This window comes from Rhinolophus hipposideros (genome assembly GCF_964194185.1).
Source record: "Rhinolophus hipposideros genome assembly, chromosome: 14".
Lineage (NCBI taxonomy): Eukaryota > Metazoa > Chordata > Mammalia > Chiroptera > Rhinolophidae > Rhinolophus > Rhinolophus hipposideros.
Window position 1 is genome coordinate 30,893,875 of NC_138060.1, and position 16,865 is coordinate 30,910,739.

At 33.7% G+C, this 16,865-nt stretch overlaps 1 protein-coding gene across 4 annotated transcripts in view; it reads left to right on the plus strand.

The window, feature by feature from the left end:
• The window catches only part of CEP70 (centrosomal protein 70), a 53,756-nt gene that overhangs the window by 13,520 nt on the left and 23,371 nt on the right, over positions 1 to 16,865 (plus strand). For all 4 annotated transcript variants that reach the window (XM_081071745.1, XM_081071746.1, XM_081071748.1 and 1 more), the window contains 5 exons: positions 1,087 to 1,177; positions 1,303 to 1,426; positions 1,755 to 1,935; positions 2,798 to 2,967; positions 7,486 to 7,542. In XM_081071745.1, the coding sequence (XP_080927871.1) occupies positions 1,087 to 1,177; positions 1,303 to 1,426; positions 1,755 to 1,935; positions 2,798 to 2,967; positions 7,486 to 7,542 (623 nt within the window). The remainder of the gene's footprint in view (positions 1 to 1,086; positions 1,178 to 1,302; positions 1,427 to 1,754; positions 1,936 to 2,797; positions 2,968 to 7,485; positions 7,543 to 16,865) is intronic.

Below are 16,865 nucleotides of genomic sequence, written 5' to 3' on the forward strand. Positions count from 1 at the left end.
AGTATAGAAAAGATAAAGAAGGGGAAAAAAGTCAGCAGTCAAAAGGAAAGATTTATTTGGTACTATGAGTCATAATGCTGTCAAAGAGTCATCAGGGTAATTTGTTCCTTTTTGTCTTGATAGATTTTTTTAATGTCATAGGGGCATTTGAATGTGAAGAGTAATATTTCATTCTTTGTCTATATTATTAATCTCTAAGCTATTATGATATTTACTTACATACTATACCAGTAACAAAATGTATTTATTGTATAAATTATATTTTTCAAGCCATTTTAACATTGAAAATTCACTCAAATATCTTTTCACAAATATACTGTAATACCTTAAAAAGAAAGTAAAGCACCTCACACAGTGATTTCAAAATTGATCATTGTATTTAACATTAAAGGCTATTATAAAACTACTATATTAATATCATGGATTTAAATGTGTCATTTAAAAAAATTGGTATTTCTATTCCTATCCATATTTTATGTTCTTATCACATTTTTCTTCCTATTGTTATGTTTTTAGTCCCTTAATCTAGAAAGTTAGAGTTCCCCTCTCAGGTTCATGGTGTAAATACATATTTAAGGGATACAAGACTTGAGAGTATCTCTCAGAGTGATTCTTGAACCAGTTACCTAGATGCACACACACCTTTTTATAGTTAGACCATGTCCATTATACAAGGAACTATTTAAATTATTGTCTCCTACCAGTCAGATATGTTTTGGGTTGGTTTTTTTTTTTTTTGTAACTCTATAAGTCATGTTAAAATGACACTTGTTTCTAAGTGACTTACCTTTTCTGTACTATTCAGCGAATAACCTAGTTTGCAGCTGTTTTTTGGTGTTTTTTTTTTTTGAGTGAGGCCTGTCTGGTTCAGTTAAATAAAAAACCTACGGTCTGTTTGGTTCCCTGCAGTTACAGGTATTTTTAATTTATGTCTTAATTTTAATCATTACATATACATAAAAATTCATATTAAATAAATTTTTGGTGAAAAAGTCCTGTTATTCTGAAAACAAAGAAAATGATATACAAGAGGGTATTTCTTTACATTATGAAGTTGATCCTTTTCTCTCTCCTTTGTAATTATAGCGTGAAGCAGCAGAATGGGAGAATATAAATGTGCTGTTGATGATGCATGGCTTAAAACCTTTGTCTCTAGTCAAAAGAACAGATCTTAAAGGTAATCACATCCTATTCTTGTTCCTCATGGTAAAAAGCTTCTTTCCTTTAAAAAATGTTTTTATCTTAATTTCTTTTTGCCTTACCTTTATTTTTACTATTTGTATTACATTTTTTAAAACGCAGATTGCATCATTTTTGACAAACAGTCATCAGAAAGGATGAGACAGAATTTGAAAACATTGGTGGACGAAACAGCACGTCAGCAGAACATGATCCAGGAGCTCATAGAAACTAATCAGCAGCTTAAGTAAGAAAATGGAGAAATATCTCTTGAATTTTTTTGTATCCAAGTGGTTATGCATTTTTAAAATAACTGCCTTGAGAAGAATTTTGAAAATTAATTTTCCATTTTGATTAAATATTAAGTTTAAAAAAATTTTGATTGATAAATCTTTTGGTAATGGCGTAGCTTAGATATATAATGGTACCCTATATTTCTTCTATTGGTTTGTGTTATAAGATAGAAATTTTAAGAACGCAAAGAAATTTTAGAAATTCATTATATTGTTAGATGGGGGGTTTGTTGGTGTGATTTATTTTTATTACTAAGGAAGGAATTGTGTGTCTGTTATTAGAAATGAACTTCAGCTAGAGAAATGCCGAGCAGCAGATCAGGAACAACGAGCTAATGATTTAGAACAAATCATGGAGAGTGTGAAATCCAAAATTGGTGAATTGGAAGATGAATCCCTAAATAGGGTTTGCCAGCAACAGAATAGAATAAAAGATCTTCAAAAGGATCATAAAGCTTTACAGGTACTGAGTTACGTATTTTCTTACACGATAGTACTAAAATAGCTCATCAACGTCACAGGTGACTTCCATCTTGCTTAATTAATTCGTCTTTACCTTTCTTGACCTATCACTGTTCTTTGAGAGTCTTCCCTTGGTTTCTAGAATATCCTCTCTTTTGATTTCCCTCTAACCCCATTCTTCAACTCTGCTGGTTCTTCTCATCTCCCTAATCTCTTATTAATAGTACTTGGGATTCCCTAGTACTAATTCCTTAGACCTTTCCTCTTTCCCATATATTCTTAGCTCCCTTGGTGATGCTCAGTCTAATTCATAGCACCTAATTTAAAGCTATAGCCCAGACCTCTTACCTTAATTCCAGACTCATATCCCATTGCCTACTTGGTATCTCCACTGGATGTCTAATAGGCATTTAGAACTTTAGATGTCTAAAACTGAGTTCCTAAATTTCCTCTCCAAACTTTCTTTTCATCTACATGCTGGTCCAAGTCACCTTCATTTCTCTCCTGTTTCTCTCTTGGTCTCATGCGTCTACCTTTGCCTTTTCCAGTTGTTCTTAACATAGTAGTAGCTGGAAACTCTCCGATGGCTTTCCTTTTTCTTTAGTTTTATAGAGATTCTTGGGTTCCTTTACTATTATAAAACGCTGAATGCAAGCAATTATAAGCTGTATTTTCCCTATTTTATACCTATTTCACTTGTTACAGTTTTGCATTTATGACGTATTAATATTCCTGGAGCTAGTACCCATTTAAAAACCGCCTCAATACTGTGAAACTGAAAATGACTTTGTGTATAATATTGTTAGGGTATCATGTCCTAGATGTATATATCATAATTATGTTTTTTGAAAAATTTCTTATAGGCAAAATGTCAGCATTATAAGAAAAAACGAATGGAGCAACAAGAGACTATTGCTTCTTTGCAAAAGGATATCTGTAGATTAACAAAGGAGGATGAAGAGCGCATTGTCACTCAAAACAGAGTGTTTGCTTATCTCTGCAAAAGAGTTCCTCATACCATCTTGGATAGACAGTAATGTTTGCTTCATAAATTGATATGTAGATTCATCATTTTTTAAACTGAATTTATCTTGGGAGTGGTATATCTCTCATAAACTGGAGGAGTCTTCTTCCTGTCGTCTCTCCCTTTTTTTTTTTAACGTCATTAACTTGTTGACCAGTTGTCCTAAAAAAGTATATTCTATCTTCCTACATTTCCTTTAAAATTGAAGTTAGTGCTAAATTCAGATTCAAGTATTTTTGGCAAAATACTTCATAGGTGGTAATGTATGTTTCATATAGTAACATATTGGGTGGCACAGAATGTCTAATTGGCCTACTCTTGGGGATGCTAAGATTGTTCAGGGGCTTATATAGTAACAATCTGATTTTTTTCACTATAAAATTCCCCATCATCCTTTCATCTAATGGAGTCACCCATTGATGATCTTGCAAAATGGTGATTTTTTTCAATTCTGCTATTTCTGTCTTGCTTTTTTTTTTTGCTGCAATTCTTCCGTAAAAAAAGAACATTTCTTATTTTGTGGGTATTTAGTTGCCCTATAGAGTTTGTTACAGGGAAGGTGGGATCAATGCTCAGTTCTTTATTTTAATTCCCACTTTTTAGAATAGGAGTTGGTACCCTAATGATCTCCAGTGATAAACAATAGTAAGATTTTTTTGTTTGTAGCTATCTCTCTTTTTTCAAATGTTGTTATTCATGGGATTTTAATGATCAATTTATCCTTTATTGGCCAGTTGGCAACTTTTTCATGTTGGTGTGATATCCTTTTGATCCATCTCCACTAATCTTTGTTAGACTTACTGCTTTTTAGATAGAGGGTATATAGCATGTACATTTTTTTTTCTTTTCCCTAGAGCTGTTTTGAGGAATGGAATCAGATATTTATTAAAACTAGCACTAAATGTTTTAAATTAACTAAATTAAATTTAAAATTAATTAGACTATCTTTTTAGTCAGCAATAGTTTTTAGAAACTGCAGCTTGGTTGTTCAGGTTGCTTATCATTATTATATTGTCATTGGTTTTAGGACTTTTTAGTGGAGAATACTAGGAACTGTATATATTTCTGGGAAAAATCCCAAGTCATTATTGATTTTTTCCAACTGTAGTTAACATTATAGGATTTTGATTTAAACTCTGATTTTATATTTGAAAATCTTTTGCACTGAAAAAATTCTTATTCCTAAAAACAATATCATAATTATTTGATTTATCCTATGATATATAAAAATAGTTTCAAAAGAGTAATACCAGAATTACTTCTAACAGTAGACCTACTGAATGAAATTTAAATTTCTTTGCAATTACCTTTGATGTTAATATGTTCCACTGTGGATACAATCAACATATAGTGTTCTTAAATATCTTGAAATATTCCTTTTCTCTGTTTATGTTACCAAATGAATTTACAATTTGGTTTATTTGTTTCAATTTTTAGGAATTTTAAAATTTTATATATTTACTTTTGAATATGTAAGACATATGATTACAAACTTAAAACTACAACTATGTTCAGAGAAGTTGTATTTTTCATTTCTGTCCTATTAACCCTATTCCTTACCTTCCCCTTTAGGTAATTTTAAATGTTTAGTGTTATTTTTAATACAAACAGTATGAATATTATATTCATATTTTCCCTTCTTGTATAAAGGTAGCACCTTGTTTTTATTCGCTTAACAATATAAACATTTTAACTAGTCTTATGTGTTTACATAATAGGATCAGAGATCTTTATTAATTATGTATTTCTGTCTTATTATGAAAATAAATGAGGTCACATATAAGTTAAGAACAAAACTATAGATTGTTTGGATAATTATTGGAGAATTAATACACATATACAAATATGATTTTCATCATTTTGAAGGACAAACAGTAAAAAAATAAAAATAAATAATAAAGTAACAAAAATAGAGATAGGTGTGAATAAATAAAAAAAGAGAAGCAAAGAAAGAACAGAAGGGGAGGATTAAGGAAGAACAAAAAGAAATAAAGAGACAATTACAATGGGAGAAAGAAGATAGCAAGAAGATGGAGGAAGAGGAATGAAAAAATAACACACAGAAAAACACAGCCAATTTGAGTGAGTGAGAAGGCAAGAAAAAGAGAAGCATTGAGAGAACTTAACATATACCAAATGAAGTCAAGCTAATTCTAGTATAAATTTGTCTGATTCCCTAGAGAGTCTGCACTCTATTTGATTTTTAATAAAGCAAATTTTGAGTTTGAGATGCAGAATTTAAAAACTGTAAATTAACCTTGTTAGAGGTTGTAGCCACTTCTGCTGTTGTCAAAAGTTACAAAAGGCATTGGGCAAGACAATATAGGACATACTAGGTAAGTAAAGCCATGTTTCCTGCATTTTTGGACCTAATAGTCTTGTTGGGTAGATAAACACATACTCAAATAAGTAAATTTAATGCAGATCATAGTATGTGCTACGATGGGGCAAATAGGAGACTAAGTGGGTGTGGCAGGAGAGGTTAGGTCCCATTGAGGAAGATGGTGATGCCTAGGAAGGTTTCATGAAGGGGGTAATTTGTAAACTAGACTGTTAGAAACTGTAGAATTTTAATAGGCAGAAGTATGGGAAAGATGATTTTAGAGAAGTATGGTGGCAGGAAAACCGAATGTGTTTAGGAATGGCAAACAGTCTAGGTTTGGAGCACAGGTTGCATAAGTTGATGGTTAATGTCTTAGGAGACGATACGGAAGAAAAAGTGTGCTGGAACTTTGAGAAGCTTAAACTCTAGGCTGAAGCGTTTAGGTTCTACTTTCTATGTAGCAGGATAAAAAAAACCCAGGATTTATGAGCAAAGAAATTAAGACCAACGACAGAAAGACAAGTTAGTAATCAGTTGTAATAGTGTAGGTGGGAGATAATGAAGGGCTCTATTAGGGCTAAAAGAAAGGAGAGAGATTGCAGAGATGGACAGAAATTGTCCAGACTGACTGGCTGTAGTTGTGGAAAGAAGGAGACGAGTCAAAGATAGCTAGATTTCAAGCTAGATTTGAGTAGTGGGGAGAGAAGATGATGAACTCATTTACAGACATGTGCTTCGGCACCTGCCATCAGCCATGTAGAAATATCAGGCCTCCAGTTTAGAAGAGCCAAACTCCAGAGAACTTCCAAATTTCAGATAGAGAAAGAAGTTACGTGTGGGTGTCAGGATAACCAAGAAACAAGAGTGTTTCAAAAAGGAGAGGGTGGAAAGAAGTGTTACATGCTGCCTCATTAATTTGTGTGTTTGCTTTCCCCCAGTCTTATTGCTCAGAATTCCCTGAAAGTTTATTGAAGGTAGAAGGTATCAATCACTCAGAATGAATGGAGTTTGCTACAAAGGAAAAGATAGAACTGGAATGGTACCATGTGGGGGAAGTGTAGGGCGTGAGAGGGCTTATGAAGGCTGTAAAGGAGATTAAAGCATATTTGCAGAATAACATGAAAGCTGGTATGTGTTGGGATGGGGAAAGGTTGAAGAAAAAGAATAATCTAGAAAGTTATGATACTAAAAGAACAATCGGTTGAATAGTTCTGAAAGAGGGGATGGGTGAGTAAGTTTCCCAGGATAGAAAGGAAATAGTGTAAATATTTCTTTAAAAAGAATAATGTGTGAAAATACAGTATTATTTTTCTTGGAGGATTTTTAAAATTACAAAAGCAGTACATGCTTATAAAACTTCAAACAATATAAAAGTGTTTAAAGTAAAATTGTATAGATCTGCTTACTCTTCTAATTCCTACCTCCTAGAGATAATCACTTTTAGTAGTTTGGTTTGTGTCCTTAGTGTTTCATGACAGGAATGTTATTGGTATTTTGGGTGGGACCATTTTTTGTTGTGTAGTGCTGTTATGTTCACTGAAGAACTTTTAGTATCCTGCCCCCTCCCCAATTAGCCAGTGTGACACCCAATAGGTTATGGTGTCTCCTAGGTTATGGTGTCATCTATCTCCTTGTTAAGAATCTGTGAAGAGCTCTTTTTCAAAACACATACAAATTCACATACAATTATTTCTTTAAAAAAAATAGTAATAGTACCCATTTGGCAATGCAATGTTAATTTTTCCCTTACTCCTTATTAGGACATACAAATTTACATTATTTCTTTTAATGCTTCATCTTTTTGTATAGTATGGGTTTGCTGTTATTTATTTAACTTTTCCTGTGTTGAAGAATACATTGCTTCTGGGTTTTCTCTTTTTAAAATAATGGTATAATGAACAACTGTTCATCTTGAGTTATCACCTTGGACAAATATTTGTTTGACCGATCACTAGAAGTAGAACTGTTGGGAGAAGGAGAATATACATTTACTATGTTGTGATACAATGTTTGTGGTTATTTTAAAAACTATACTTTGACATTAATATAAAACATGATTTCATATATACTTCCGGCAAAATCACTGAATTTTTTAATAAACTTGTTAGATTATCTGTATGTTTATCACTATAATTTGAAATTAGGATAGTAAATGCTACAATACCACATTTTGAAAATAATTCAATTTATTTTCTGTTTTTTAGGTTGCTTTGCCTAATTGATTACTATGAATCTAAAATTAGAAAACTGCATAAACAAAGGTACGACTAATCCTGTATTACAGTTCTTAAAGTTACTCTCTAGTCATGAATCACATCAAAAATTCTTACAGCCTCTTAAAGCTTTAAATATGCTTTGGAAATCTACCTAATATGTAACTATGGGTTTCTTTTTTTATCAAGATCTTGAAGACTGTACTTATATTAAAATATATTACTGCATTTATATTAAATATGTATATTTAATAATCACCAAAGCATTGGATTCACTTTTTATTTCACAAAAGAAATAGGATTCACTTTTTCTTTTGTTGAAGTATTATAATTTGTTCTACTGATGTTATCGAGCCATTGGATAGTTCCCAAGTCTATCCACAAAGTGCTTCGGATTAGATTAGCTGCCTACCAAGGTGCAACCTAATTAGTATGCAGATTTATGTGAGATACAGATAAAATGTCATGGTGAAAAATTAAACATATAGTGTAAAACACACTTGGCACCTCTGACTAAAGACATTAAGGGTAAAGATTAAAATAATGGTCTTCAACTTAACCTAAAATAGCTGAAGGATATCTACAGCCAAATAATCGAAAGTGCTTTAATATGAGGTCATTAGAACAGTAGCAATCTATTTCATTGTTTATAGATGGAATAGCTCTTTTAACAAATATTTATTTGAGCACCTGCTCTCTGCCATGTTCTGTTTTAGGAACTGAGGATACCATAATTAATGAAGCAGATAAATTCTCTGCTTTCATCAAGTGTACATTCTATAATAGTATTCTTATCCCCCAAACAAAATGACCTTCCTCAGCAGGACCAATGACAGAATTGTGCTGGTTGCTCATTCTTTTGGCCATTGGCGACTCTTAAAAAAAAAAGGGAGCAGTATGGAGGGAAAGGGAAAAAAGTAAAAAGGGAGGAAGAAAAGACAAAGTACAACTAATGATGATAGATCAACTCCTTGCTTCGTTCTACGCAGAAAGCAGTATTATATCAAGTAACTTTAGGGAACCTTCTGATTTCCAAATGAAACCTATTTTTTAGATGGTAGGCATGGTATTAGATTCTATAGAGATAGGACACAGTGTGGTCCTTTCTTTCTAGGAGTTCACAATCTGGTAAGGGAGATAAAATGTAAACACATTAATAATTAAGAATAATATGGGACTTAAACACTAATCCATAATGTTACATGACTAATTACTAAAAATTGTACAGACGGTAATATTTCAGAAGTATAAAACAAGAACAAATTAGTTTTGGATGGAGTGACCAGGGAAGTTTTCACAAAGTGGATGGGGACTGTGCTCTAGCTTAAAAGGACAAGTAAAATTTGGGGAAGCAGAAAGGCAAAAAAGCTAAAGCCATTTTAGACTCTTTGGATGTTATGAGCAAAAGTGGATAGGTATAAAAGTACAGATGTTTTTATGGCACTGTAAATAAGCCAGTTTGGCTGCAGTTCCAGGGATTTGTTGGTATGTTCATTGGTAGAGGTCATAACCTCTCTAGAGCAGTCATTCAAATACTGGACCAAGAGGAAGCTGTAAATGAATGAGAAAACATCATTTGCCTTGAAAAGAAAGAAGGCACTTTTTCCTTTAATACAAAAAAACTGGGTGATGGGGTCACAGGTGTGTGTATTAGGGTTCTTAAGAGAAACAGAACCAGTTATACATTTATATAGAGAGAAGAATTTGATTTTAAAGGAATTGGGTCATGACATGATGAGGCTGGCAAGTCTGAAATCTGTGAAGCAGGCGTGCAGGCTGGAGACCCAGGGAAGAGTTGGTGTTGCGGTGTTGAGGCTGAAGGTAGTCTGGAGGCAGAATACCTTTTTACTTGGGGGTCTCAGTCTTCGCTCTGAAGGCCTTTAACTAATTGCATGAGGCCCACCCACCCACATTATGAAGGTTAATCTGCTTTACTCGAAGTCTGTTGATTTAAAAGTTCATCACATCTAAAAATACCTCACGGCAGTATTGAGACTGGTGTTTGACCAAAGAGCTGGGCGACATGGCCTAGCCAAGTTGACACTAAAATGAATAGACAAGTATGTACGAGTAAAGAGAAGGAAAATGAAGCATTTCATGGCTTGAGCAGCTGCAAAGTCTTATGCTGGTAGAATTAAGGAAATAATGAAAATGAATGAATCGGGTTAGGTGGAGATTGTGGCAAACTGGAGAGCTGTGCACCATGTGTCTTAAGGGGGCAGTTACTCCACACGCTTGTCAGTTGATGCTGTGCAGTAATGTGAGCCCAGTGTGGCTACATCTTCTGCGGTTTTTGTTTGTTTGTTTTTGAGAGAAGCTAGAGGTTAGATTTATAAGTGAAAACAGATTTTTAATGTTGACAGTTAACTCAATGCTTTAAAAATATGATCCAAACTGAGTCTCAGTTACAACCTTTGATCTGTGTCTTTAGTCAATGCTAATCTGGATTCAGGGGCTAGCACACTTTTTTCTGTAAAGGGCCAGACAGGAAATATTTTCGGTATTTTAGGCTGTAGAGCCTTTTCGCAACTATGCAGCTCTGCTGTTGTGGCACGAACTCAGCCATGGAAGATGTGAAAAGGATCTGGCATGGATATGTTCCGGAAAACTTTGGTACAAAACCCACAGGCAGCAGTTTTCTGACCGCTGATCTAGATGGTGAAGAAAGAGAGTTTGGGATGTTTAGTAAGGTAGAGAAGGTTTAGCACAGCCATCACTGGAATCTCTCATGTAGACTATGTGAGAGGTTGCCTCTGAAGTTGTGCAAACTGGGGTTTCTCTGACTAAAAATGACAAAAGGATTGCGGCCATTGAGGGAGGTGGTGTTGAATTTGATTGTCATGAATTTGTGGTGAAAATCTGAGATTAAGGAATGAGAAACTTGGGGAAAAGGAATTTTTTACTTAATCCTGTCATCACCTGTCTAGCCGAAATGAAATACTTTGGCCTGTACAAATGCTTTGGCTCAGGTCAGATATTTAGATTGAATGTCTCTCGTTATGGGAGAAGGAGATAGGAACAGAATATGTGCTACATTATAAATAACGTTCTTACAAATAAGAACATAAGAAGTCATTTAAACTTTGCAGCGATATAAAGTCTCTCAACGAGAGGATTTTCAGGGTTCTTGGACTGCACAGTTTGTAAACTCAGTCTTCTTTCTAAGAGTGAGTACTATCTTAATAGTGAGATGGTAACAACTTCAAGATGGATTTTGAGGTCTACAAATAGGATGTTAGCATCACCTGAAGAAGCAGGAGTACTATAAAAATAATGAACAAGTATTAAATTACTAAAGAAAAGGTGATGAAAGAATTTAAAGATGAAAGAGGTGAAAAAGAATAGAAAATGAAAGAATGAAAGAAGACAGACAGGATTTGGGCCTCTTGCAGAAGCAGAAGCCCTCCACTTGACACCAATTATTTTTTCTGTTCCTTCAGTAAAGTTAACAGAAGTAAAATATAATAAATACACAGTAAGTTCTCACTTAATGTCGTCGATAGGTTCTTGTGGTGGAACAACATATAACAAAACCAGTTTTACCATGTTAACATCCATTTTTTTAAAGGGCAGCATTGTTCAAAGTTTTTCTCATCATGAAACACCAAAAGTGATATCTGTATACCATAGAAAGATGAACAGACAAAGCTGCAGTCAGAAACAACTGACTCAGGAACTCTGGCCACCTCGCCCCTTACCCAGTTGTCTGGAGGGCTGAGGGGGATGAGTACCTTGGCACATCTGTAATCCTTTGCACAGTGTGTCTATGGCATACCATTTGGGTGCTCTACTTTAGGGCACAGGCTTGGGGAGGCCTCCAGAGGGATTTGTGGAGGGCAGTTTCTGAAAACCTATTGATTGATATTCCTTTTTGTCTCCATGCATTAGAAAATGCAGGGAAAGCAGCGATCAAGGCAGAAATGTGAATACAGGCATGCCTTGTTTTATTGCACTTTGCTTTATTGAGCTTCACAGATGTTGCCTTTTTTAAAAAATGAAAGGCAAGACCCTCCATCAACAAAAGATTGCAAGACCCGCTTTATTGTGGTGGTCTAGAACCAAACCTGCAATATGCATATATGACGGTTAACCAGTTGGAAGTCTTAGAAAAAACGTGTAAACAAACATGCTACAATCTTTGAAAAAGAGGAAAAGTAAATTTTAAAATGAGAGGCTCTTAGCTAATTTACTTGTCCTACTTTTCTTTACCTAATATTAATACATCAATGTAGATTGCATGGAATATATTACTTGTTATTTCTATTTCTATTTGTATTTCCCTGGCCTGGTAGGATTAAAGAGGCAAGGAAAGTAACATAGGAATAGAACCTATGAGGCTCAGATGGAGCTTCTGAGATGTCAGAGACATTTGAAAAGCTACCCCTGGGGAAAATAGTTCTATAGTGAATTAGTAGTTGAGTGAAGTTCCCATGTCTAATTCCATTCTTCTCTTTAGATAGGAATTTTAAAAATGGTCTTGGGAAATGGAAGCAAGTGGCTTTGAGATTCACTTCTGATCTCCTGGACATGATCGCATGTGGATTAGGGAAGAAAATAAGACACAGGATTTCTCTAGTTAAGCTCTTTCTCTTCATCCCTAAGGAGCACCATCTTCAATACTGGGCCCCTCCCGAGCCTTCTGCAGGCCACTGGAGAAAGGGCGCGGAGGAACTTGTGGGAGTGCCACATCCTAATGAGAGCGTGGGGCATGCTTAGCATGTTTTCTGCTTCAGGAAAACCACAAAATCTGTCAATGCTAAATAAAGGACTGCAGGGAAATAGCGTGATAATTCTTCACTGAAACCCATTTCCCTTTAGGTCTGCGTACATTTAAAATTGACCTCCTCTAGTACATTTGTATATTAGGCTTTTCTTGAGAACAAGTGTAGCCGTAAATGGCAGGTATTTTAGCGTGTATATAGGGAGTGATGTAAGTCCATAGGCTTTGGAGCCAGAGAGATTTCCATTTGCGTCTCACCACTACTATGTATTAGGTTGGTGCAGAAGTAATTGCGGTTCAAGAAGTGGAGTACAGCATAAGGAGTAGAGACAGTGGAAATGTGATGGCTGTGTGCGATGTCAGAGGGATAGTAGATGGGGGAATGGGGGTTATCACTGTGTGAGGGATATAAATGATAAATGTTTAACTATTACATCGTTTTGTACAACTGAAACTAATAAAACATGTTTAAACAACAAATAAAATTTTTAAAAAAGTAATTGCCTTTTAAAAGGTTAAAAATAATTGCAAAAACTGCAATTACTTTTGCACCAACCTAATACTATTTGAGTGACTTTGAGCAAGTTATATACCTCCTCTAAGCATTACTTCTTCGCCTGTTAAATATGAAATAGCTTATGTAAAACATCCATCTTAGTACTTGTTACATAGAAGCTAGTCAGTCATCCTTATCATCACCGTCTTTCCTAAAATGATAATTTGTTCAAGTCCAGCGTGTGTTTTAGAAGGTCTGAGAGATGTTAGTACAGCACTTTCCAGTAGAAATGTAATGCAAGCCACATATATAATTTTGCATTTTCATGTAGCCAAGTTAAAAAGTAAAAATAAACAAATGAAATAAATTTTTACATATTTAATATCCAAAATAATGTTTCAACATGTAATCAATAAGAACATTATTAATGAGATATTTCATATTCTATTTTCCAGACTAACTCAGTAAAATATGACTATTTTAACTTATGGCATATATTTCAATTCAGACACGAATTTTTCATCAGAAATATTTGATCTGTATATAGATTACATAAAGTTTACAGTTGAAAAATAGATCTACATATCCAAATTGTTCCAAACATACCTAGAGGTTTTCTAGCAACTGAATCAAGTACAAAAAATTTGTTTTTCCTTTAATATTTGCATCCACATTTACAAAACTGGTTTATCTTTTTTAGAATAATTGATTTGACTCTGAATCAAAGACATAACAGTTTCAAAACTATGTCTAACTTAAATAAATTCACTAGCTCTTATTTAATTCAGAAGACTATTGCAAAATTGAAAAGCAACTCTAAATCTATCAAGAGCAACAAAATTCTTCAGTTTTTTTGTAATTTTAATAGCCAATTTACATGTACTGCTGATTAAAACTAAAATCTTCTACATATTGATTCATATTAGAAAAATGTATAAAATCAATATTACTGATTTGTATTAAGAAAAGTTTCCATTTCGGTGTAAATTCTCATGCCTATCAGCTAATCACAAATAATGTTTTTCCTTTTTTTGGAGCTTCAGATTTAGCTTACTCATTTGTAGAGTGATATTGGTGAAAAAACAAATCACAGTACCATTTTTTTGTGTTTGATTATTGAACAACATTTTTTGGCAAAAAAATACAAGATCATCGAATTCATTGTCTTCTATTTGTTTCAGCAGTTTCACCAACTGACATAGCATTTGCACATGTTGAATAATTTAACAACTGTATCCATGACATTTTTCATAGTGTGCTTCAGAAAACAAATATTTCCAACACGTGTTATACAGTATAACAAAGAAAGCAAGAGAAACATCAACATTACTTAAAAATTCCAGTAAATCTGGATTTTTGACCTAACAACACTGGAATACCAATTGTGATTAAAAAATGATTTTTTTTCATATCTAGCTGAAATTCTTCATTGGATAGATATGCAAAATTCAAAAACACATACACTACAAGTTTGGGTTTTTTTTTTTCTTCAGGTCTTAAGTTGACAACATTTCTTAGTAAATTTGGAGATCTTTTCTGAGACAAACATTTCCCAAAGTATTAATTGGGCACATTACTCATCTGAAGATAAAGTACTTGAAATTTTTCAAAGTTTGGATTAATCTTTGATATTATGAGAAAGGTCTTGTATTTTTGCAGACAGTTGTTTGTGGGTTTAATTGAAGATCTTTCACTTTTTATAAAATATCTTTTATTTCCTCATTTTCCTACAAATTTTCTGTAACTGAAATAATTTATTTTGCCATCATTTCATCTATAAGAAATTTCTGTTTTTGTGCAAGACTTCAAAGTGTTTTATAGCGGGGCAAAGTTACAAGCTCAGATTCTTCTAAAAAAAAACCCCTATATTACGAGTTTTTGTTGGATGGTTAATTCTGATTTCGGTGGCTAACTTCCATGCTTTTTTCACTCTTGAGACTATTACATTCACTGTGTATTTGCTGAAAATACCTTTTAACATTATTTATTTTATTACCTTAAAATATTTTTATATTACAACTTTTTAAAATAACAGCTTTATTGAGGTATAATTCACATACCGTAGAATTTACCATTTTAAAGGTACAATTCAATGGTTTTACTATATTCTGAGTTTTGACATCATCACCATAATCAGTTTCGAACTTGTTCATCACCCTATTGAGAAACCCCATATCCATTAGCAGTCATGCCCCATCTGCTCTCTGCCCTGTGCCCCTACCCACCTGCAACCCAACCAACCCCTAAGCAACCACCAGTGTACTTTCTGTCTTTATGGATTTGCCTGTTCTGAACATTTCATATAAATTGAATCATATACAATATGTGATCATTTATGACTGGCCTCTGCATAATGTTTGCAAGGCTCATATTATAGCATGTATCAGTACTTAATATCTTTTTATGTCTGAATAATAGTTTAATGTATGGATACTCCACATTTTGTTTATCCTTTTATCAGTTGATGGACATTTGGGTTTCCACTCTTTGGTTATTATGAATAATGCTGCTACATACATTTGTTTACAAGTTTTTGTATAGACATGTTTCACCTCTCTTGGATATATATTTAGGTATGGAATTGCTGGGTCATTTGGTAACATTAGATGTTTAACATTTTGAGGAACTACCAATCTGTTTTTACAAAGTGGTTGCATTTTGTTTCCATTTTATACTTCCACCAAGCAGTGTATGAGGATTCCAGTTTTTTCACATCATCAAAACTTATTATTGTCTGTCTTTTTAATTTTAGTCATGCTAGTGGGTTTGAAGTGGTACATCCTTGTGGTTTTCGTTTGCATTTCCCTAAGGGCTAATGATGTTGAGGGTCTTTTCATATCTTATTGTAATTTGCATATATTTTTTTTGAGAAATGTTTATTTAAGTCCTTTGCCCAATTTTAAATTGAGTTATTAGTCTTTTTATTGTTGAGTTGCAAGAGTTCTTTATGTATTCAGGATATAAGTCCTTTATCAGATTTGCAAATATTTTTTCCTGTTTTGTGGGTTGTCTTTTTTCTTGATGGTGTCCTTAGAAGCTCAGTATTTTTTTAAATTTTATGAAGTCCAATTTACCTGTTTTTTTCTTTTGTCACTTGTGAGCTTTTTTCATTTTGTTCCGCAGCAAGTCAAAAGAGCATTCATCGGGAAATTCGTGACATACCTTCTTTAAGTCTCTTTACTGTCCCAGTTGTACTCTCTCAGATGTTATCATCTCCACTTGATTCTGTTAAAAACCTGTCCATAATTATTTTTTTAAACTAGAAAAATTGTTTAGTTCTTAAAATAACTATCAATTTAATTATTCTGATTTATATAGGTATCACCATAAATGTAATAGCAGAATAAACACACTACAGTGTTATATTTATGTATAGGAAAAAAGAAAACCATTCAAACTGGATCAATCCATTGACATTGACTAGACTGGTTGTATATTTGTGTGTAGTACTACAAGCCACGCATGTGCCCAGTGCACATTAGGCTGCAACAGTAATACTTGCACGTGGTGCGACACAGTGGATTGTAGCCCTAAACGGTAAAGTTGTGGTTAGCAGAAAATTATTTGCATTGCATCAGTTCCTAAGTTTTAATTTTAAATAAAATTAAAAATTTTGTTCTCCAGTGGCACAGCCGTATTTTAAGTCCTCCTTAGCCACATGGACCCAGTGTTTACCATATTGGACAGGCCAGTGTTAATGCATCAGGATTGTTAAAATAATAACTGATTTACTAGTAGTGGTTGGCAGTTCACAGAATGCTTTAATATCTTTTGTTTACTTTTAACACCAATCCTGTGAAACACATATGACAAATATTATATCTATCTGACAGATGTGAAAACAAATTCTGAGAGATTGACCTCAAATAACACAGCTGGCTAATGGTGGTGTCAAGACTTGAATCAGGACTATTAAACCTGCTGCTTTGTCCACTTATACTGTACATTTTTTCCATTTAGCTTTTTTGGTGACCTAAAAGTACTAGAAGGAAAAAAACAGTATGCTTTGTGTATTCATTTAACAAGGGTTTTTTACCCACCTTTATGCCCCATACTCTTCTAGGCAGTGAGATAAAATGGGGAACAAGACAGACCAAGTTCTGGTTTGTGTGGATTTCACATTCTAATTAAGGTGGTAGTGAGCAGATATATGCT